Here is a 24,904-nt window from a genome sequence, read left to right as displayed (position 1 = left end):
AAAATTAGGGCTGCAGCTATCGATTCTTTTTGTAATCGATTAATCTAGCACTTAATCGATTGATTAATCGAGTAATCGGTTAAAAAAAAAATTGTGTTTTTAAACCACCAAAACAAATAATGCATAACGAAAATGATGTGGCTGTAAAATGATCAAGCATTTGGCTTTTATTTATCAAAAAAACAAAACAAAAAAAACTGGTATTTATTCCAACTCCAACATTTGGCTCCAAAACTAAGCCTATTTATTGCAATATTTACCCATTTAGTATAAGTGCCAACAATGTTCTATGCTCAATTACTTTGGTAGCCGATTAAAATGTCTTCCCCAAAAGTACGAGTAGATTTGGAGAAGCAGGCTGGGGAATTTCATTTTTTGTTGTTGTCTGTAGCTATTTGGAAGACGTGACATACAAACAAGGTCTCGCAAAGACTGCAATACAATATTTGTTCCTCCATCACGTCGCGGTGTATACAGTGAATGCATGCTGAAATTGTTGCGTGGCTACATAAAAGTTTAAGCATATGTGATGCATTGCCGCAATTGATCTGACTGGCGCGTGAGAGAGACGAGGGTGCATGCGTGCGTGTGTGTGAAGGGGTTCTTTTTTTAGGCTACTCTCTTGCAATTGAACGTGAATACGTTTACTACTTAAAAACATCAAAGCTAAACATCATATCTAGTCAAACCGCATCACGACATCGCTACAAATACCAGGGAACTACACTAACATTTTCCACTGGTGGCACTTGCGCTACTAACTTTTTCAGTTACTAGCGCAAAACATGATTTGGTCGCACAAATTATTTATATAGTAAGCCGCTCTGGATAATAATGACCAATAGTGAAACTGTATTGCATACAGATGTGCTTTTTATTTTACTCTCCATCTTTTAAAACACATGCCTTCTTGTTTTCTTTAAAAATGGTTGGGATAGATTTACTGCAATAGAAAATACAGTAGCCTACACAATAAAGTGCTAAATTAATTTCTTTTGGATTTCACCATGCTATGGTTGGCACAGATGGGCAGACTTCTGAACTCTTAAGGAAAAGTAAAATAAATATAATATGTCATTGTGAAGCTTCAATGATTCGTGTTTGAATTGTTTTGACGCAGTTACAAATTTGGACAGTCCTGCAATTGAAGGCCCACAGAATTTACAGTAGGGCTGCACGATATTGGTAAAAAAAATGACATTGCGATATTTGATTTTTCTGCGATATATATTGCGATATAAAAACAATTTCACCAGATGACTTGAATAGCTCTACTTGGAAAGAATGAATCATTCTAGAATGACTCTTGAGTTCAGTGTTGGACAGATCAGTTGTTATTTTAACCATTCATTAAAGTGAATCGGTTCAAAGGAGTCAGTTCGCGAATCGGACGTGTCATTAACGGACCACGGCACACGTTGTGTGATTATCCAGGCAGTTTAGGACATCGCACAAGATTTGTCTCAACACAGAAAACATTTCATCACCAGATAGATTTTTTGTTTTGTTTATTGAAAGAGTGGTTTATGCCATCTGAATGTGTGGAAAGCTTTTCAGAGAAGATGAGGCAACGTTATTTTAGCACAATTCACAACCAGTGGTAGTTCAGAAAAAAAAAAACTTCGGTCTTCCGACCTTTTACCATCGTGTATTCTCAAAGATATTCAGTCAACTCAATTCATTATTATGAGCGAGGGAGGGAGGGAGAGAGAGAGAGAGAGCGCGCGCGCGCGCGCGACTGGGGCTTTCACTCTCTCTGCTCGTTCTCTCAGTTAAACAAGCGCGAATCCGCGAAGCCAACTTGATGTGTTGAATGCTCAGAGCGCGTTATAAAACGTATTCTTAAAATACACATTTCTGTTTTAATAAATGCTCATAGTAAATCATAGCATATTGCCTAAAACATTAGGTAGGTACAAAAATAATCAAACGGTGATACATTTGCGACCCATTAAAAATTAGGGTCGCAATGGCATTTCAAAAGGTCGCATATGCGACCATTTTGGTCGCAGTGTAGTTCCCTGAATACAGTATGGATTTAAAATCAGCGAACATCAATGTATCATAGGCTTATGGTGTGTTCACACCAAACGCAAATTTAATTATTTGCGCGAGTAGATTACATACAAAGTCAATACAAAGACGCGAATAGACGCATCATTCGTGCCGGGCGTCGCGACTCAAGCGAATTGGGCTACGCGTTTGCCGCGATAGTCTCCCACGCAAGTTGAAAAATTTTAACTCGAGCGAATGTTCAAGCGTCTAACTAGACGCGACAAACGCGTATTTGACGCTCTATCCGCGTTCGGTGTGAACACCATTAGTTTACCTTGTTTCAGCGACGCTTGGTGAAACAGCATGGAGTGGATGTTTTCGGGTTCAGATGCTGAATCATTGAAGTCGTACTGTTGTGGTATGCCAGGTCTACTTTGCAGTAGACACATTGCACCTTGTTTCTTCCTTTTTAAGTATGTAATGATCCCAAACTTTAGACATTCTCTGCCGTTTATGGACATCTTTACTCTCCGCCATCGCACCAACTAAATTCAAAATGTATCACGCGGCGCGCTATATTATAGATCCCTGTGCGTATAGTGCGTGTCATAGGAATTTAACAAGGCTTCGAGGCAGAGTTTTTGCCTCGAGGAATATTTGTAATCGAGTTAATCGAGTAACTCGATGAATCGTTTCAGCCCTACTTAAAATACTCCGTCATTTATGGTCATATAAATAAAATCAATACATGATTATAAACTATAGAGGTTCTTCTTTTTTTGTGTACACTCACATTAACATCAAAACCTTGTGTTTTTTTTTAAATAAATAAAATAAACAGGGTGCGCTTTCAGCTCACTCTGTCTCCGCAAAAATCTTTCTGAAACATGTCTGGAAAATGAACAGAAACTCAGCTAATACTTATCAAACAAACATGAAACATACATCTAAAGAACGCTTTAAATTTCTACTTTTAAATAAAACAATTCAGATTTAAAACAAATATTCTCCTGCAATGTAATCTGTATGAAACTAAAGAGAAGTACAGTTTCTCCTGTCTCAGCTCATTATTGTTAATTTGTTCACACTCACTCGCAGAGCGCGCTATTCATAAGATAATGTGTTGAGGTCATATGCAAAATAGATAAACGCCCCCAGGCAAATGCTGTAAACTCTGTAAACACACTATATTTTTTTAGTCAGATTAAGATTCGTCTTGCGCGGCTATGAGGAATAATCCTGGGACATTTACCACAGAACAAGTGCTGGTTTATTTTCACTTCGAGGAGGAGCAACAGATTCAGCTGAGAAGTGTAAGTGTTTTATGCTTGTGCTTTGTTCTAATCGCGATATAGAATAACGTTAGTGTCTGTAAACGGAAAAATAGCATACTGTTTAAATGGTTATCATGTTTCTGTGTGTGTGTGTGTGTGTGTGTGTGTGTGTGTGTGTGTGTGTGTGTGTGTGTGTGTGTGTGTGTGTGTGTGTGTGTGTGTGTGTGTGTGTGTGTGTGTTCATTCATTCATTCACAGATACGCACTGTTACAGACGAAATAAAAGACAACATTTCGTTGACTAGTTTTGGATAAAGTTTTTCAAATCAAATAAGCATCAAATAAGCTTCAAATAAGCTTCAAAATAAAGACATCAAATAACCTTTTGTTAGGAGTTTCTGCTCATATGTTAAATATATAGTATGTTTGGTAACACTTTACAATAAGGTTCATTAGAAAACATTACTTAATGTATTAACTAACATGAACTAACAATGAGCAAAACATTTGTTACAGTATTTATTCATCTTTGTTGATGTTAGTTAATAAAAATACAACTCTTCATTGTTTGTTCATGTTAGTTCACAGTGCATTAACTAATGTTAACAAATACAACCTTTGATTTTAATAACGTATTAGTAAATGTTGACATTAATATTAACTAAGATTAATAAATGCTAAGGTGGTATTGTTCATTCTTAGTTCATGTTAATTAAGGTAGTTAACTGATGAACCTTGTTGTAAAGTGTTACCGTATGTTTTGTCAATAAACTAATCAACTAAGATGTTTGTTCCAATGCAAGCTATATCAAAATAATGAATCCTCAACTTTGAAATATGTATGATCAAACTAAGACATTTATGGAAAAAGACCATTTTCTTTTCAAGATGTTCCCAACTCTAACTTTGAACTGAAATAAAACCATGTCTATATGGTGAAGGGTGTGTGATAGAAGTGTCCAGATGTATGCACCCTGTATTTTAAAGAAGAACATTTAATTATTTGCGATACATTATTCATTCACAAAGAATTCAGGGACATTATTCATGTCCCTAAAGGTTGGAGTTTTCCTCATTTTTTTAATTAAGGCATTAAGATTTTTTATTCCTCTTTTTAGTCAACTTTAGCATGGGTGTGTTCACTTATTCTAAGCAGTGTGTGTGTGTGTGTGTGTGTGTGTGTGTGTGTGTATAATTAAAAAGCAATTTTAACCAAAAAAATCTACAATGCATGCCCAAAGTCGTGCAGCCATATAGTTTCTCTTGATATCAGCATGTTCACATGTGTTTATTTACTTTTTTACAGGGACAAGATGTCACTGATGAGTCCTGCTGACTTCAACATTCACAGGAGACTGTACATGACCATGGTAAAATGAAAAATCAAACACCTTGGAAATGACAGGTATGTACTATGTTTCAGGAATGGGACAATGCTGTGTGACTGTGCAAGCCTCTGTCTTTAGATCAGTGTGTTTACTAATGTGCTTTTTTGTCCTTTGTTGTGTATCTTTGGATTATGTTTTGTTGTAAATAAATCCAAACAATCTAAAGGCCATTCTTTTTTAAATCTCCTCATTCTTTGTGCAAGGCTCCTCATAATGATATGGCCTGATAGCACCTAATAGGGCCATTATGGGAGGGTCCTTGTCTTTCTCAGGTGTGAAATGCCATACATATTAATGAGAGATCACGCCTCCTCGCATAAAGCTTTCTCAAACAAAACACGTCATACACATTCTAAAAGACTTTGAATTATCTGAATGAGTAGTCAGGATGATTCTCACATAGTTTTGGAGCAAATATTCTAGACTATGTGATACAATTTTCAAAAGTCTTGTGAAGAAATAATCAATATGTGTTTTGTGGCCTTATTTCAGAAACTTTTATTTTTAAGTTTTTCAATAACCATGCATAAAAAATATTCTCTCAAAAATACAAACATGTACATACATGCAAAATAAACTCAAACTGCTCTGTTAATTTTGATCTTTCATGTTCGTGTTATACATCAATCGATTCTGTTCAGTTTCTATTTTTTTTCTGTATACTCACAATAAAAATAAAGTGTTTTGCTTTTTGCCAAATAATGAAAAATGAACATGATGCGAGTTCTTCACTCTCTCTGTCAGCGAACTCCAATTTGAAACGCGTTCAGAAATGATCTGTAACTCCACGAAAATTCAGTCAAACAGGCGAACATACCCACGGGCATAAAGCTAGAGATCGCATCTTTTAAATGAAGTCATTTATATTAAAAACAAATATTCTCAGCTTCTGTAATCTGTATGAAAATAGAGCGAATCCAGTCGAGCTCATTACGAGCTCATTCACTTTAATTCGTTCACGCCTACTCCCGGAGCGCGCTATTCACAAGATAATGTGTTAAGCCATCTATGGAAAACAGGTAAACGCCCCCAAGCAAATGCATTAAAGGCTTCAAGTTTCATCATTCAGTTCACCTGCGCGTTAGGAAGATGGCACGATACACCGGTGTAGAAGCTCTTCAGCTCGTCCTGGATACTAGCGACGAAAAATCCACATTTTCATCAGAAGAAGAGCGCGACTCTGATGACGACCGTTTGATCGAGCCGTGGATAGAATTTCGTATGAGTAAGTATTTAGTCTTACTTCCATTAGTTGACAAGCAGTCTTACTTCCATTAGTTGACAAGCTATTCAATATAAACATGTAGCTTACATATTATACTGGGTGGACTATTTTCCACTTGCCATCCAGAGTATTGACATTTGATATATTCAACACGATCTAATGAAAGTGCATATCTATACCATGAATTTAATATCTCGTGTTAAAGAGAAAAGTTTTTTTTTTTTTTTTTTTTTTTTTGCATGCTACGCACTGTAAACCCCAGTTAGGAAATTTGTATGTGTAAATGATATGTTTAGATCATTGTGTATGAAAGCTAGAATGTAGAAGTTATTTTAGAAAATAGGCCTACTAGATGTTTAGATTATATTTTGACTAGTTTAAATGCTGCCTCATTATTATCATTGACGATGCATGCTCGCAAATTAATGCTCCCAGTTAATGACTTGCGCAAATGTGTTTTGTTTGCGGTGTGCCTCTCCGGCAATGGCCCATTGACACGCATATTTATTGCACTCGCGTAAAATTATTTACATCAGTTATTCATTATAGACTAATGCTGCTATGGTTATATGTATGTAATAATATTCCTCAACTTAAAAAAAAAAAAAAAGGAATGTAGTTTCATCACTACCTCCGCCTGCAACTCGGAGTGCGCTTAGCAACACAGTCAGAAATCAGAAAGAAAGTACATATTTACCTACAATTTTACAGATGTTAGTTCAATTTTGTTTATACTTAGTGTTAATACAATATGAGCCTGTATGACTTCACAATTGCTTTGTTTATAGCCGACTGATTATTTATTTATTTTACTCACATTTGATTTGCTTAGAGCAAATTTAGAACATTTAGTTTCTCCATATAGAGGAATTACAATAAAACAGATTGAAAAACCTTTGAATCTCCTCTCATTCTTGGTTCAGGCTGCCTCACTTGATGGGCCATTAGCCATTGGGAGAGTGTCTGTCACACCCCTGGTCTGAATCTCATTAATATTGATAGGCCATTACCACCCCCTCGCATAAACCTCTTCTGACCAAAAAACTGTCATACAAAGTATGAATTCATGTTTTGCTTTATGTGAACAATAAGGCAGGATGGTTTTCACATCATTTTGAAGCCAGAACTCGAAGCGACAACATCCATTAGTCAAAAGTCTTGTGGACACATATTTAGTATGTGTTTTGTGGTCTTATTTCAGCAACTTTCATTTTTATTTTTTTCAATAACCACGCATAAACATTATTCTCTTAAAAATACAAACATGTACATACATGTTGCTCATATATTATGGTAGCCCCGTATGCGCTATATAGAGTGAATTTACACCTTTGCCATTAACATGTTTATAAATAACTGAAAAAAGCACAAATGTTAGTGCTTGTCAAAACATCCCAAGGGCCCCAAAAACACCCTGGTCCCCTAAGGGTTAATGACAAGAAAGATTCTTTAGCCCTATATTCTATTAATAGATACAAAAGCACTTTTTACAAGTGGATAGGTTAAAAGGAATGTTAATAACCTGTCTAACACAATCTGTTAAAAAAATGTGTTTTTTTTGTATGTGATTTATGGTGTTAGAAATGTCATGAGGGCATGACCATTTTTTGGTGGGGGGAGAGTGTAGCACCCTGCTAAATTTATATAGCTTTTTTTGTGTTCTGTTAACAGAAATACAGTATATCTGATTTAAGAGCCAGGGGGATTTTTTTTTTTAACGCCCGTTTCACACATACTCCGTTTGCAGTGCGTATGCGGTGCGTATTTTTTCCGTACCCATGTTAACAGGTTAGAGCTTTCACACTGCATGCGTCCGGCGATCCGTTCCAGGTGTGGTGCGTATACAGCAATCGTTTATGCACGGAGTCTATTTTTGCTGTGCTGCACGCGCTGAATTAAAGTGACAGCGCATAGTTCGTGGTCAAAATTAACATGAAAATGTAGTAATTTAATCATAAATGCATTTAATTAAATAAAATGTAGTAATCTCACCATAAATGCATTTAATTAAATACTACTATTTTTACTATTAGTCATCTTTTTACTTTAAGACCGGGGTAAAGCAAGGAAAACTACAATTTACTTCAACAAGGCGACATAATGAACAACACTCCTCTCATTCGTGGAGGTGGAAAAACAAGTTCTTTGTGACATGCAAGATTTATTGTATAAAGATTTAAATTATGCAAAAGAGGTATGAGTCTGCTGTTTTTGTAAATTTTAAGTTTTAATTTAAAATGTTTGTGATTTTAATATAAGTACATGGTTAAATGTTACCACTTGCTTGAGTAACTTAATATATATTTTATATAGAAGTAATGCATGGAGTAGCCTAATACATTGTTTAAATTGTGTTTAAACGTCTATTAAAGGGGTCATATAATGCCGTTTCATACAAGTTAATTTGATTCTTTAGGGTCTAAATGAAAAGTTTGTAATATACTTTAATTAAAAATTCTCATTAGTATTGTAAGAAAACACTCATTTTACCTGGTCAAAAACAGCTCTGTTTTCAGCACGCCGTTTCAGTGCATATAGGGTAAGTGTACCCATTAAGCCCACCAAAATCTAAGTCTAGGTTTTTTTCATAGATATTGACATGGTTTATACGGAAAATAATTAGTTAAAATGCAAGATTTATCTCATTTGAAAATGTATTAATTAGTTGATGTACATTTTAGAATATAAAATTAAGATAATTTAGGAATAAAGTCAGAAGTCTGGCATGGGCTTAATTGGTACTTTTGGCACCATTTAAGCCCGCGTGTGTTCCAAATAAGCCCTCATCATCATTGATTCACAAAATATAAAAAATGTATTGATTTTAAAGAAGTAAAACATCAATATATTTATTCAGTGACAGGGAAGTATTAAAAAAATTCCTTTTGCTAATGTTTGATTAGAGCCCTGGGTGGGATGGGTGGGTGTTAGTGGCCGGTGGTCTGGAGCCTAAAGTCAGCTTGACTGGAGTTGTAACTGGAGTCAAGCTGGACGGTTGACCAGGTGTATTTCGGAAGCCAAGCAGAGTTGGGGCTCCATACTCTGGGCTTAAGGGGGCCTCCTAGTGGGCCCCAGACACCGGGAGTCTGGAGCCTTAAGTCGGCTTGGCTCCCGAGTTATTCCTGGTCAAATGTGGAAGCTTGACCGGGTGTATCTCAGGAAGGAAGCCGAGTTGGGGATCCAGACTCTGGGGTTTCGGGGGGTCTCCTAGTGGGGCCCCCACACCGGGAGTCTGGAGCCTTAGGTCGGCTTGACTGTGGAGTTATGCCCGATCACATCAAAATTCCACAGGAAGTGACCATATCTCGGGAAGAAAGCCGAGTTAGGGCTCAATACGCCCGGCATAGGGAGCCCACTGGGTGACCCCTCCATGCCTGGAGTCCGGAGCCCCAACTTGGCTTGGGTCCCGAGTTTTGCCCGGTCAAAGCTGGACTGGAAGTGGGGGTATCTAGGAGCTGGACAGTCCCAGGGGTTCAGGACTGCAGGGAATGTAGGGTCCCTGTGGGATCTCTCCATGCCCGGAATCTCGAGCCTTAACTCGGCTTCCTCATTGAAACACATAAGGTGGGTTTAAATGGTTCCACAGTGAGTAATGGTGAAAAAAGACAATGTTTTCCTTTAAAAATGTAAGATATGTTTACAAATACATACATGGAGCTTAAATATACTGTGGACTAAGTATCATAGTAATTTTCATTGTGCCCACATTGAGAAATGTTAAGTTTTTTTCATTCAAGGTTAGCTTGTGTTGGCTATAGTTTCCATGGGTTTTGTGGCATTGTACCATTTAAGCCCATATAAAAAAAAAGTTAATTTATGAAAATAATCTTCTCTACAAAACAATTTATAATGTATTTATTTGTAAATTAATGTAAAATGAATCCCAAAACATTTATTGTTTGCAGTTCACATGCTTAATTCTTTGGCAGTCTATCTTTCTGTAAGGCTAATGGTTTGACCTAGAGATTAACTTTGAACGCAAGCTAATAAAACTCATCTTTCCTTTTAAAGCAAAATTATATAAAATTATAAAGTACTATTTGTTCATACACAAAAAACAACACATTTATCTCTTATTTGACATAATATCAATGTAGTTACCAAATAAATGGCTGTAAATTGCAGAAATGTGTTGATTTCTGAAGGGTCCCGAAACACCAAAGTTTTGAGGTGACTTTGTGTGAGGTGCCCTGAGACAGCTTGCACATGGGTGGGGCTAACTCAACATTGCCAAATGTGATTGGTATACAATAAAAAATGCCAGGGAAGTAACAAATCACTGGATTGATTAAAATAATGAGCAGCATAAAATATGATTTACTCTTTTTTTTTATTTGACTTTAAAGTTGAAAGTGGGCTTAAAGGGTACATGGGCTTAATGGGTACACTTACCCTATGCCTTTAAATGATAATGAGCTTCGCTCACTCCGCCCCTCTGTTCTGTGGGGCGTTTTGACAACGCACGTGGAATGTTGCCTTGACAACAGTTGAGGGTATATTTTGGAGAGAGAATGGCAGCGGGAGTCTCTGAGGACACATATGTGCAATCGTATCAGTTTGAACCGGAGTCAGACCCGGAACAAGATGACGGCCGCAAAGAAGTTCGACAATTAAGGCTCGAACAGGACGTTTCTGAATGGTTGGTTAACAATGTCACTTTGATCCATCTTTGTATGTACTGGCAGGGTAACGTTAGAGTAACTTAGTGAGATGTACGAACGCTATGCGTTTACTGATGTATACATACTCAGTTTGTAATAACACAATAACCATAACGCGTTGTTCATTATAAACGTGGGGTTATGAATTATATTGAGAACGTCGTACATAGAAAACATGCCGTAATATACCCTGAGTGTAAACCTTAGCCGCATTCATCGTGAAGCGATTTGCAAAGATTAATATAAAGGTTAATACAATTTTACACTCACTTCTTCTGGAGGTGCAGCAGGGACATGAATAGTTGGTACAGATTCTTTTTTCAGGAGCAGCTTCTTAGCAAAACCAGCTTTATACTGACCCTCGTTTATAAAGCAGTCTGGTGAGAAGATTCGCGAATCGCGCAAACATGAAAGCATTGACGTTGCTCGTGGGGAATATTCCCTTCGAAAACAAAACTCAGCCACAGTGTCTTCAGCGGTTGGGATTTAGGAACATCAAAATGACTGCTGTGTTCGTTATTACACAAAAGAACAGAACACCACAATCGCTTAGACGTCATTCTGCTCCAGTGTATCAACAATGGCGGACTATTATGACAGCTCGCTCAGGGCGGGGATGTGTTGAAACGCTGCTGTCAATCAACAATTACTGTCATACATTAAATCAGAGTAAAAAAAAATCTGTTTTAGATCAATAAATATTAACATATTTTTTGCATTTGTTAAATGTCAGAATCGAGCGAGGGATAATTTTTATGTGTTTTTTATCACTTTCATCAAAGTCAGAAGTATACATACACCAGTGTTTCCCCTACAATGTATTTAGCAGCGGCGCACCGCCGCCACTGGATTTTCAGCGCCACTGCAAAATCTTCACATGATCAGTAATATCCGTTTTAAAGTTTTAAAGTTTTGAAGTTTTAACATCTACTCTCGTGTAATGGAAATCATGAAGATCTGGATACGTCCAGTGACTGCGGTGAATAGTGCTGCTGGCAACAAGGGAAAGACCTTGTTGTCACAAGGTCTTTCCCTTGTTGCCAGCAGCACTATTCAGGAGGTCTCTTTCCTCCTGTCAGCTGTCTCTCCAGGCTGTCAGCCTGGAGAGACAGCTGACAGGAGGAAAGAGACCCCAATGGGGCTGGTAAGGGTTAGCCACCCTTGTCGGCAGTATCCAGCTCCGTGTTTACAGGATGCTGGAGACACCCGCCCAAGGCTTCTGAGAAATTAAAGAGAAAAATACCCCTAGAGTCTGCGAGAGCGGGGGCGGAAGATGACTCAATGTTGGACAACATGGTTAACGACTTAGGAATGGAAACGGATATGAGTATGGAGAGTAAGACTAGTTCAAGATCTGCAGTTAGTAAAGTCGTTGAACTCCAAGTTTGTGTCTGTGGCTGGAGCAAGGCGACAACGGTCAGGGGTTTGAAGGTTCATCAAGGGAAAATGAAATGCTTGAGGGAGAAGGGACAAGGGCCTCGCATTGATCAGTACTTCTTACGAAGTCAGTCAAGTCAGTCGAATGAAATCCAGCGACAGGAAGCAAACCACAGCTCGCAAGATATCAGCACCCCTGTCATAGAGGAGAGGAGGGCTTGCACAGTTAGTGATGAACAAATTCATACTTGTGAACCCGGTCAGACTAACCAGCATAAGAGAGAAAAGAACCTCAACGGGCATAGGCCTGGAGTTAGATGGCCAAGAGCTTGTGAGAAAACTGCATGGGACACAGTAAACACAGATCTATGCTTTGCATTGGAAAGATTAACTGGTACAGTTGAAAAGAAGCTGGATAAATTTGGGGACATCATTTACGCATATGGAAGTGAGAGGTTTGGTGTGGAAAAAAGGAAGGAAAAAGTACAAACTACTCCTGGAATGTCTAGACGGCAGCAGAAAATTGAAGGGTTAGTTAGAGAAAGGAGACAGCTGAGGAAGCAATGGAAAAGAGCAGAACAAAGTCAGAAGGAGGGACTCAATCTCTTACAAAGGGCCATAAAAGATAAGCTGGCAACATTACGCAGAGCTGAGCGCCTACGGAAACGCTACAAAAAGAAGGAACGTGCGAGGGCTAATTTCTATAAAGACCCATTCAAATTCGTAAAGAAGTTATTCACCAGGGAGAAGAATGGCACTTTAAAAGCATCTAGGGTTGAGCTAGAGAGATATTTGGAGGAAACGCATACAGATGCAAAAAGGCATGAGCCTATGTCAATTCCATCAGACATACCACCCATCAACCCACCAGAATACCAAAAGGAGGTCTGTGCACCTAAGTGGAAAGAGGTAGAGCAGGCTGTGAGAAAGGCAGGGGCTTCATCATCTCCAGGGCCTAATGGTGTTCCCTACAGAGTGTACAAGAGTGCTTCAGGAGTTCTGCGAATTCTGTGGAAATTGATAAAAGTGGCATGGGAAAAACAGGTTGTACCTAGAGCATGGCACAGAGCAGGTGGAGTCTTTATACCTAAAGAAAAAGATGCTACAAGCATCAGTCAGTTTCGTCCTATTTCACTATTAAACGTTGAAGGTAAGATTTTCTTCAGCATTATTGCCCAGAGATTGTCCACCTACCTATTAAAGAATGGCTTCGTTGACACTTCAGTTCAAAAAGCGGGCATTCCAGGGTTCTCAGGATGCTTAGAACACATCAATGTTATCTGGCAACGGATTCAGTCAGCTAAAAAGGAGAGGAAGGAGCTCCATGTGACATTCCTGGATTTGGCTAATGCATATGGTTCAGTGCCACACGAGCTTCTTTGGGCAGCATTTGATTTTTTCAGAGTACCAATGTCAATAACAAATTTAGTGAAAGCCTATTTTGGAGATTTGCAATTTAGTTTCTCAACTCCAAAATTCAGCACTGCATGGCAATGCTTAGAGGTTGGAATAATGGCAGGATGCACCATTTCTCCACTGGCTTTTACCATGGCAATGGAAGTAATCATTAGGGCATCAAGATGGGTAGTAGGAGGAGAGCGCTTGGCTTCTGGGATGCGACTACCACCAATCAGAGCATACATGGATGACATGACAACCATGACTACAACAGTAGCCTGCACTAATCGGTTATTAGGGAAGTTAACAGATAATATCGAATGGGCACGAATGCAATTTAAGCCCTCTAAATCAAGGAGCATCTCGATAGTTAAAGGAAAGGTAGTAGATAAATCATTCTTCATTAATGGTGAGGCAATACCAACAGTTTCTGAGAAGCCAGTGAAGAGTCTTGGGAGATGGTACGATGGGGATCTAAAGGACACAGTTCGAGTGGGAGAAGTTAGACGACAAGCAGTGGAAGGGTTGAAGAGCATAAACAGCTGTGCTCTACCAGGCAAACTAAAACTCTGGTGCTTTCAGTTTGGTCTACTGCCGAGGTTGCTGTGGCCACTGACTGTGTACGAGGTTTCTTTGACAACAGTGGATAAGCTGGAAGCGTTAATAAGTTCATACATCAGGAAATGGTTGGGAGTTCCACGCTGCCTCAGCAGAGTGGGACTTTATAGTAAAGGAATATTGCAGCTGCCAGTCTCTGCTTTAACTGAGGAGTTTCAGTGTGCCAAGGTCAGGCTGGAAATGACCTTAGTAGAGTCACGTGACAAATGTGTAAAGGAGGCAGCCCCTGTGTTAAAAACTGGTAGAAAGTGGTCAGCAAAGAAATCTGTAGTAGAGGCAAAGGCTGACCTTCAAATTGGGGATATCGTGGGACAGGTACAGCATGGAAGAGGGGGTTTTGGGCTCAGTTTAGCTCCTCCTAAATGGCACAAGGCAGGCCCAGCTCAAAGGAGGAAGCTGGTAGTCAACGAGGTGCGAAAGCAGGAGGAGAGGATGAGGTGTATAAAGGCCATTTCCCAGGCCAAGCAAGGAGAGTGGATGAGATGGGAGAGTGTGGAACAACGCAAGATGGGCTGGCAAGACCTTTGGTCAATGGAAGAGAGTAGGATCAGTTTCCTTATTAGGTCAACATATGATGTTCTCCCATCACCGCAAAACCTAAACCTCTGGGTAGGAGAGGATCCCTCTTGTCCTTTGTGTTCATCACCTGCCACATTAAGGCACATTTTGACAGGATGTAAGGTGGCTTTTAGCCAGGGTCGGTTTACTTGGCGCCATGACCAAGTACTGCGATGTTTGGCTTTAGCACTGGAAGGCAAGCGTAGTATGACCAATAAGTTGCCGCCTGTTCTAGCAAAACATTACACGCAGAAGACAATATTCCTCCGCCCAGGCGAGCAACCACCAAGAAAAGGTGTTAAAGATGGAAGATGCTGGCTGATCTTGATCAACGGCTTATTTTTCCACCTGAGATTGCCACCACTAACCTATGACCAGACATTGTTTTGTGGTCCGGATCAGCACGCATTGTTCAACTGATAGAGTTAACAGTGCCATGGGAGGATGCGGTAGATGAGGCATATGAGAGGAAGAAACTGCGGTATGCTCAGCTGGCCACTGAAGCAGAACAGCGAGGATGGAGAGTCCAGGTTTATCCAGTGGAAGTGGGTTGTCGAGGTTTTGTGGCACACTCTACAACCCGGTTCTTCAGAGACGTCGGATTCAGTGGCCAAGAGTTGCGTCGCACAGTAAAGAACTTATCTGAAGCAGCAGAAAGGAGCAGCAACTGGCTGTGGTTGAGACGGAAAGATTCTAGCTGGCTGGGTACAGGCCGCCATGCTACGGTTTCGTAGAATTCTTGAAAACTTGAAGAGTCTGTTGGTTTATTTGGATAGGTTGTATAGTATTTACAGTCATTACGTTCCTGTGTATATTGCGTGAATGACGGGTGGTTGGGCAGATATTGTGTTTTTGCGGTAGGTGGTATGCCATACGGAACTGTTGCCACTGAAACTGCATATTAACACACCAGTGGGGCTCGACAGCCTTAGTCAAACGGGTTGGCGCGTATGGTTGGGTTGTGGAGAGATTGTGAGATTGTGGTTAGGTCTCAGCAGCAGGAGGGATGTAGAGGTCAGTAAGCTGGGCTGAGTTGAGTGGGGGACGGAGGGGGGTGACTCTGGGACGCCAGAGTCACTGTCGAGCCCTCTTGAGGTGTCGTGGGCTAGTCGACGAAACACTGAGGATGGAAGGTGCCCACTTGAAGACCCTAGAGATGTCCCCTACTCGGCTCAATCCAGACGGTTGTTGTGCTGGTCCACTAAGGAGACCACACTGTAGTTGCAGCCGTCGTGTGTGCTGACGCGCCAAGTACACTGCAGCCGTTAGCGCCGGACAGAAGGGGAGTCACACCACCACGTGGAAAGAAGCATAAATGGATGGAGAAGCATAGTTTACTGTAAAGCTACGTCTTAGTTTTGCTTATCTTGGCGAAAGCAGAGTACAAATCAGCATGAAGTTTTAACATCTACTCTCGTGTAATGGAAATCGTAATATCACGACATTCACTTACACACCTAAAAACACTGAGACATGGCGACCGCCGGCGCTGCTAATGCGGTGGCTCTAAATCTACTTGTTGACAAGAAAGGAGGAAAGAGCCACATATGGAAATATTTTCGATTAGGCCAATGTCACGTTGCCATAAGGGGCTGTTCACATAGCGCATTTTTCTGCGCGTGCAAATTCGTTATTTCAAATGTAGGCGCGTGGGAAGCGCGCTCGAAGAGCACAGTATCGGACCGACACTCGAGTACTGTTTATGTCGTTATTAGTCCATCAGAAAATCATTTCTAGGCTTATTCTTGGCTGGGTAACTCTTAGCAGGTTTAAAAAGCCTTTTAAAATTAAATATGAACACAGTTTTGGATTAAATAAAAGTACAGTCAAGTCAAATAAAACACGTTTTATCTCCTGTATTGTTTGGTAACACTACAATAAGACACCATTCATTAACATTACTTAATGCGTTATCTAACATCAACACATTGAGTGAACAATATATTTTTACAACATGAATTAATGTTTGTGAATGTTATTTAATACAAACATTTGATTGTTCATGTTTGTTCACTTCATTCATTGTGCATTAAATAATGTTAACATAAAACTTTTGATTTTAAAAATGTTAGAAAAATTAAGTGCCCACAGATTGGGTGTGGCCTTTGCCATTAAGATACAATTTTCAATAAATTCTAAATAATCTTTTTCTGGGTTGTGCCATTTCATTTTTCCCCTATCAATATCTACCTTATAGCTGAAAATTAACACGAAACAAAAACGTGAAAAATCCTGTCTAAAATTATAAAATGAAGGTTTCTGTTTGTGACCAGTTCAAGGTGCATGCTGCAATAATCATGCCTTGAATCTGTTGATGGTATGTCATATTTGTATGTCTCAAAATGTCCATTTCTTTCCACAAAACTTGCCAGAAGTCATGGTTTAAGGGGTTATTTAAAAAAATATATCTTCCGGAGGTACAGATTTCTCTGCCGAAAAAGGAAGCTTGTCGGCAGCGCAAGGAGTTTGGCAGTGAACGCAGCGTCTCGTTACCTATTCAGAGAACATGGGTTACACCAGTAATCAGAGACGTTCTCTTTCATAAGTTTACTCAAAGCTGCGTAGCTAAGACGCAGTAGGAACGAAATGCCAAACTTGCCAAGCTAAGCGCTGCGTAACTAGTACAATGATCAGATAACTTACATGACTGGTTCAAGCAGACAAAACATGGGAACCTGTAGCCATGTCGATATTAGATTACCCAGGTAGTAATCTCTGTTAATCTCCAGTATTATTACATTGTTTGATACAATATTGTTTTATTTGATATTATGTAATGTGAATTTTTATTTTATATTGGTTTATTTATTATTACCATTTGTTACTTGTATTTATATTGTTTAAAGATATAAGTTAATATTGTGTCCAGTTTGGCCCTGTAAATAAAGGGGTTTTATTTTTTGACAAAGTGTGTGCGATTCCGTAGAGCTACGTCACACGTAGGCTCACTATTGGCCGACGCTGGTCATGTGCGTGATGCGTGTGACGCACAACAACAGAAGCTTACGCTATTACACTAGTGAACTGACTCGAGGCCCACAGAGAAGGAAATGAATAGTTGAAATAAAGTCGTTACTTTTGTTTTTTTTGCGCACAAAAAGTATTCTCGTCGCTTGATAAACTTAAGATTGAGCCACTGTAGTCACTTGGACTATTTTAACGATGTCTTTAATAACTTTTCGAGGCCGGCAAGTTCAATCCCTGAAGAAGCCTATGGACTAGTATGGAGGAGTGATCCAGCTCTCAGATTTCATCAAAAATATCTTAATTCGTGTTCCGAAGATGAACGAAGGTCTTACGGGGTTGGAACAACATGAGGGTGAGTAATTACTGACAGAATTTTCATTTTTGGGTGAACTAACCCTTTAACCTGTTAAGCTGCAACCCCATTTTTGAAAAATCCCCAGATATAGCATACCCAAACTGAAACAGATACAGTTCATGAACCCTTTGTACTAAAAGCACAAGTAAGATCTCATTTGAAAGCTGACACCTGGAAGTTTATTGTAAATATAGAATTAATTATTGTCATAATGAAAAAAAATAGTTATAAATAGCTTCAAAGTTTTGTAAAGTTATTATACATTTATTTTTATGAAACATCTTCATGAAAATAAAATTGAAGTTGGCATTGTAGCAATCTAGAAATGCACTGCAGCTAAAGCCACATGTCTAACCATGTTATATTTAAAATCTGAAGATGATAAGTCTAAAACTCTGTATTTAGTTCAATGTTTTTCAAGATCATGTCATATGACTTTATTTTGATTACTCTAAAATGCAAACTGGTGTTTATTGTCATCTTATAAGCATCTATTCAGTCTATTGCCTCTATTGTTTTGTGATGCAAAAACGAGCCCCATTCAGTCTCAGTCTCCCCTGCACATATTCACACCTCTCTAGCCTGGTTATGGATCTAAATATGCTTTTCTTTTGTCTGCATTATAATCACTAACGACTAGCAATTCACACTGTTTCAATCCCTCATTTCTTTTATAAAAGTTCTCACTTCACAGTGAAACTGTATCAAATGCCCTTTTTGAAAAAAGAAACATTTCAGTAAGCATTCTTATTTTGAAAAAATCATAAAAATGACAGCGAAGTTAGGTAACGTTAGCAGCCTAGCAGGTGCACAGAGCTAGCTAGCATGTTAGCTTAGCACACCATCAATACACGACAATTTATGAGATTAAAATCATGTTTTACTCTAAACTTACTTTATAGTGCAAGTCGAGTGTTTTAAATAACTTTCTGTGATCTGATTTGGCTTCAGATAAAAAATCTGATAGAAAATATATTATTTTATTGTATTCTGCACATTGTGAAAGTCTATATATCGATTAGCATTACATTATACATATAATCTATTATTATGAAAATACCTGACATGGCTCGAAGAACACAGGTAAATCAAATATCATTGCAATCATGTTTATTGTCTTCAAAACATCTTTATCTGCACTTTACAGCGATCTCTGATAGCTTTGTTTATGTGTCAGGACTTCCTGAATGTCACGTGATAATGGCTCTTCTTCATGTGATCCATATATGGACTTTCCTGAATACACAGCGCCCTCAGACTGTCAGTATGAATTGAAAACACAGTACATCACAGTATACAGCGCTCATAATGATTACATCGACGCATTTGGGTATAAATTCAATAAATATTATTCCTGTCTATAGAAATCTGATGTAAACCTATGAGAATCTATCAATATTTCTCCAAATCTGCACATGTTTGAGCTAAAAGCCCTGAGGGACGTTGTTTTGTCAAGCGCTGTCATGACGATCGCACGGGAGTTTTTTTCTGAATGAGAGCAGCTGACGCTCATAATTCACATTAAAGGTAACGACTCGTTTTTTAATTTCATAACTCCTGACACAAATTAAGACATAACTGTCACTATAAGTTTCTCAGAATACAATAGTGGTCAAATACTGAAACTTGAGTCTTATATCTTTTTAATTATGTATTGTTTGTCAAGTTAATAACATTAAATATGATAGTAACTTTGAACTATTTAAAAAAAAAAAAACGCTTCAGAGCGCCCACGCTCTGGTGAAGCTTCACAGGTTAAGAGCATGACTCAAAAATGCCATTAATGGGCTTATTCAAGTCCTCTTTTATTTTTTTAGTTATTTTTATCCATTCCGCATCTCCCGTGTGTTTTAGCAAGGCGGGATGTGTTGCAAGATGCTGCAATATATCGGGAGACATGTGTGTCAGACATGATTCTGACAACTTCATTAAGTTTTGTTTTGTAGAAAGAAAACGAAATTCAATTTTTAGAAAGGCTATCATTTGTATCTTATTTTTAATCAATGTTTTATCAACCAATTGCCTGGATTAAATCAATAAGAAGCAAATATAGCAGACAATATAATCAGGACATGGAGGCGCCGGCGAGATTGCATTGCTCGTGAACTGGAGCTCTTCTCATAAATGAACCGAAACTCAGCGTTTACGCTGCCTCACAGACACGAGAAATATATAGAAAGCTTAAAAATGTCTAATTTTAAATGAAACAATTCAAAACGAAAAGAAACCGACTACTCTCTGCTTATGTAATCCATATGAAATGTGCATTTCTCTCTATAGGTGCGTTAACTACTGCGGTCACTATTGCAGCCGACACAGACACTAATAAACAATTAAAATGTCTCCTTGCTATTATTTGAAACATTCATAATCATTACTTTTGCCGGTTCCTTGTGACAGCTTTTGCGTTATTGGCAGCGTCACCCTCTGGTTACATGAACACGGCGTCACCACCGAATCAGCACCGAAAACATCGGGATTTTTTTAGACAATAATCGCACGACCTATTCGATATTCTATAATTAAATCAACAAATCGAATATTCGAAAATCGTGACTCATCCCTACTGCTTTTCTAATGTATATCCAGTGTAAAACCCGTAAAACCCCACACAAATGTGGCTTTTTGTTAATGACTGTCCTACTACAGGATTTAACACAGAGTAACAGCTCACTACCAGTTACAAAAGACACTGTAAAAGTCTGTCACAGGCAATTCTAGTTGCATTTTTCATCAATTAATTTCTTAAATTATCCACTGACTATGTTCTGGCCCGCCATCTAGTGTCAAAAATATTTTTTGGCGATGCCAACCTTACTTGCCGACCCCTGCCGTAGGGTGTCTCATTTTTCATTTTAGGTTTCAGAAGGTTGCTCACGCATACTTTGTGGTTGATATGTGCCCTCAATGCACACTTTTGCAGAGCTCACACCAATGCAAGCTCTACAGCACACATCTTCTCAACAGTCAAAACGGGGTTACGTTATTGCCTGTCATGCACAGTAACCCTAAAGGCACCGGGGTGGCGGTGCCACCGGGTTGTTTATATATATATATTAGGGCTGGGCGATAAAACGATAACGATATGTATCGCGATAGACACGTGATCGATATCAATAAAAAATGTGTTCGATAAAACGTTCGATATTTTTTTTCTTCGTCGGAAGAAACCACAGGTTGCGAAGCAAGTTTGGTTGCATTATCAAAGGCACTCGCTCTCTGGTAACCTAGCAACGTAGGGAGTGACACGCTCAGGCAATCATGTAACGTGTCTGTTTGGTTGCGCCATCGTTGTCTCGTGCTGCTGGGTTCTTCTTCAGTAACCGGCGATTGATAAGCAGAAAATGAGTGCCCTTCATCTGCATGCCATGCAGGCTAGAATTGCGAAACATTATTGGATAATTCGCTCTATTCGCGTTTGATGTGAACACAGCATAATGAACAGGCTGCGATGTCAAGATTGCAATGCTGGAGTGTCTGTGTGTGTGTGGCGAGAGAGAGAGAGAGTAGGCACGGGCGCGAGAGAGAGAGACACGCGGGCGCGATCGAACAGTGGAGACATAAAAACATACTCCGTCATTCAGTCTGCAAAGTGTTTACTTATATTTGTGTAGGCCTATACTCGCAATAAAACACAACATTGTGCTTTTGTCACACTGTATTTCTTGTCAAACTGTAACCTACAACTGTCACACACCGTTTTAAAAGCAAAACATATTTATCCAACCCCTTTGTAAAACAGTCTGTGTGTTCCATCTTTTGGACATTCATCATATCGCATTGGTTTTCATTTCTTGTCCTCAAAACAGAGCACTAATCTGTTTATTTTTAAGTTACACGTTGATTAAAAAAGAAAGTGAAATGTGTTGGTAGATTATTTTATACGGAAATCAATTATTTATAATTCTGCTGAGAATAAAGTTAGGGTTAATTAAAATTAAGGAAAACAAATATATTGATCTGAAATATAGCAAATTAATTTTAAATTCATTCAGGTACAATTACCAAACATATCTCATATCTATCTTTTTATTAGTTTAATTAATAAACCAATTATATAAAACTATTATCAGTGCACTATAAATAAACTGGTTCTATGCCTTTATTAATAAAACTTATTTAAAAAATACAAGGCTTAAGACATTTATAAAAATGCCTTCTATATTTCTGTTTTGCTTTTCACTCCATTGTACCGAAATCGTACCGAACCGTGATGTCTCAAAAAAAAAAAAATCAAGCAGGGGGCACATACGATCACAAACCCCCCTCACCCACGTCCCGCCGCGCCACTGCCACCTTTTTTACTCTGAGGAGTTTGCAGGTCTGATTGTGAATTTAGACTTATGTTTACATTTTAATTGTTTGAGTTTTCCATGGTTGTGTTGACATTTCTGTCTTGGGATTGTAATCAGAGGAAGGTTAAGTTTAAAATAAAAATGTTTAAATGTAATATATATTTTTTCTCCTGGTCCTTATTTTAAATGGGTCATAAAAAAAATCAATAATTATCGATATCGACCGATATGAAACACTGATATCGTGATACAGTTTTCAGCCATATCGCCCAGCCCTAATCTATATATATATATATATATATATATATATATATATATATATTATAAATATAGCTGCGAGCAGCAATGAAGGGCCAAAGCCGGCGGTACCGCCACCCCGGTGCCTTAGGTAACTAAAGGCACCGGGGTTGCGGTGCAACTGGCTTGGGCCCGTAATCGCTGCTCGCAGCTATATTTATATATATTTATCCTTGTTTTCGCATGCCCGGTTGCAGTCTCTTTTTCCAAACTCTCAGTCCAAAGTCTTTTGCATTTTACAACGGGTGAATCTCCAGTTGTCACTGGTGATTGTCGTTTGAACCTTTCTGGATCCACCATCAAATTAATAAATTTCCTTCATTATGTACAGATGTGACGTAATGACGCAAAGACATGCTCGAATTTCCCGTGAAAATCCACCAGTACCACTGGAACTAAAAACATTATTACAAGCTTACCGTTTTGAATCGAGCTAAGGCAAGCAGATAGTGTTGAACACTGGATAGTTATGTATTTTCTCAAAAAATTATTTTGGATAATTTTTAACCCAAAAAAAGTTACGGACTGGAGCTTTAATTAAACACACCTTAACAAGGCAATCAACGTTTTCAGGATTACTAGATAGATACAGGCAGGTCCGTTTTTATCAGGGCTGAAGCTAAACTTTGCAAGACAGTGGCCCTCCAGGACCAGAGTTGCCTATCCCTGGTCTACACTAGCATACTAAACTGCATTTGAGTGTGTTGAAAGTTATATTGTTATTCTATGTGTTAGTTTGTTGGCTGTATGAGACTAGCAGTAAGCTAGATCGATCAACATTAGTATATCATACTGATCATATTCTAATACTTCATCATGTTGAGCTATATAACATTAATTTGTTTTTATGTACATTTGCTCACCTGTCTAATAAAGCACATGCAAGAGCGGCGTCTCAGTCAAGTCAAGGTTGGTCGCAAAGCTCTCTGCATCTCGAAAACGCCACGCCGATATTGATCGTCGTTTTATTTCCCCTTTCGTCCCTAAGTCTGCTTCCCATGGTCCATGTTTTGAACGAAACAACAACGTACCGCTAGAACATACGCAGTTGTCCACGTCTGTTACTATTGCAGTACAAGCGAAAACCAGGGATAATGTAGAGACTACGTCATTGACAGGCACTATTTAAAATTGTGAATTTCTCTGAATTTACAAATTCTTGAAAACATGTAGGATAATGTAAGTACACAATTGAACGAAATAAATAGCCAAACACTGTGCAAGTGGTTTTTGGATATTTAAAAAAAAAAAAAAAAAAAAAATCTTGTACCTTTAAGATGTTTTGTGAATACAGCCCCCGATTTTTATTCAGGGTTAATCAGCAACACTTAAATGACAAGAGGATATCAATAACTATCTTTTTTAGTAAGAGTTTTAATGTGATGTGTTAATTACAAACAAAGTACCATGCCCCATTATGAAAGGGTGTGCACATTTATGTAACAAGATAATTGTAGATTTTTCTTTTTTTCTTCTTTTTATATGTGGAAAAATATGACATGATTTTACATAGATTCATTTTTTACCTCTCAGAAAGTTAATTTTAACAGGTGTGTGTAGACTTTTTATGCCCACACTGTATAATATAACTTCATGACAGGAGAGAAGAGAGTGTCAGACTTATTATGCTGCCTTCACGTGCTATCGGAATTATAGTAGATCCAGTTTCTCAAATTTTTTTTTTTTAACATCCTCTCAAGTCCAAATTTGAAGGCGATGAGATCGTAATCACGAATTCGGAAGTGGAAAGTAGGACATTTCCGATGACACGTGAATGCAGCATTATTGCTGGAGGGCAATCGCAAAACCTGCCAGAAATGGTTTGCATAGGGATGAAGCAACGAGAATACCTGGAACTTTCTCTCCCAAGATCGCCTCATACAAAGCCACAAACACATTTGCATCACACTCCGAGATCCGTTCCAGCCTCAGATTAATGTGACATTTCAACAAAACGTTGTTTGCCACGTCCACCCAATCTATACAAAAACAGTAACATACATAAAACATTTCAAACATAGTGTTTTATCAACACTTATTCTAAACATGGTTTTAACCAAGCATACAGCATAATATAGTTGACTTATTATTTTTTTAAATCTTGTAAATTTTGTCAAGAGGAAGGAGTTTGCTGCATCAATACAGAGACAAAGACAGAGAGATATTATAACTTATTATGAACACACACATAAAGGACTATGTTTGGCGCTCTACCGCGCGCCGTCTATCCTCGTCAGTTAAATGCATTTTATTTATTTATTTATTTGGCGCCTTTCTGGACACTCAAGGTCGCCTTACAAAATGGTAGCTACATAAGAACAAACTAAAAACTAGCTATATTAAAAACTAGCATAAAAACATGTTAAAATACATCATACATACTAGTATCCATACATATGTAACGTTAGTCACAATGAGTAGGCTTGTCTAAACAGCCTACTAAACTTGTCTAAATGAAGCTCTGATTATACTGTCCGACACTATTTAAATGTAACA

The 24,904-nt window shown here is 38.5% G+C and overlaps 1 protein-coding gene across 1 annotated transcript in view; it reads right to left on the bottom strand.

Moving 5' to 3' along the window:
- The window catches only part of LOC130081174 (centrosomal protein of 95 kDa-like), a 239,192-nt gene that overhangs the window by 213,842 nt on the left and 446 nt on the right, over positions 1 to 24,904 (bottom strand). The window contains exon 2 of the mRNA XM_056246135.1: positions 24,259 to 24,387. Coding sequence (XP_056102110.1) covers positions 24,259 to 24,387 — 129 coding nt within the window. The remainder of the gene's footprint in view (positions 1 to 24,258; positions 24,388 to 24,904) is intronic.

The sequence above is a fragment of the Rhinichthys klamathensis genome, unplaced genomic scaffold (assembly GCF_029890125.1).
Source record: "Rhinichthys klamathensis goyatoka isolate OS25496 unplaced genomic scaffold, OSU_Roscu_1.1 h1tg000036l_1, whole genome shotgun sequence".
Classification (NCBI taxonomy): domain Eukaryota; kingdom Metazoa; phylum Chordata; class Actinopteri; order Cypriniformes; family Leuciscidae; genus Rhinichthys; species Rhinichthys klamathensis.
The sequence above is the reverse complement of the archived record's forward strand: the minus strand, read 5'-3'. Positions and strand labels throughout refer to the sequence as shown.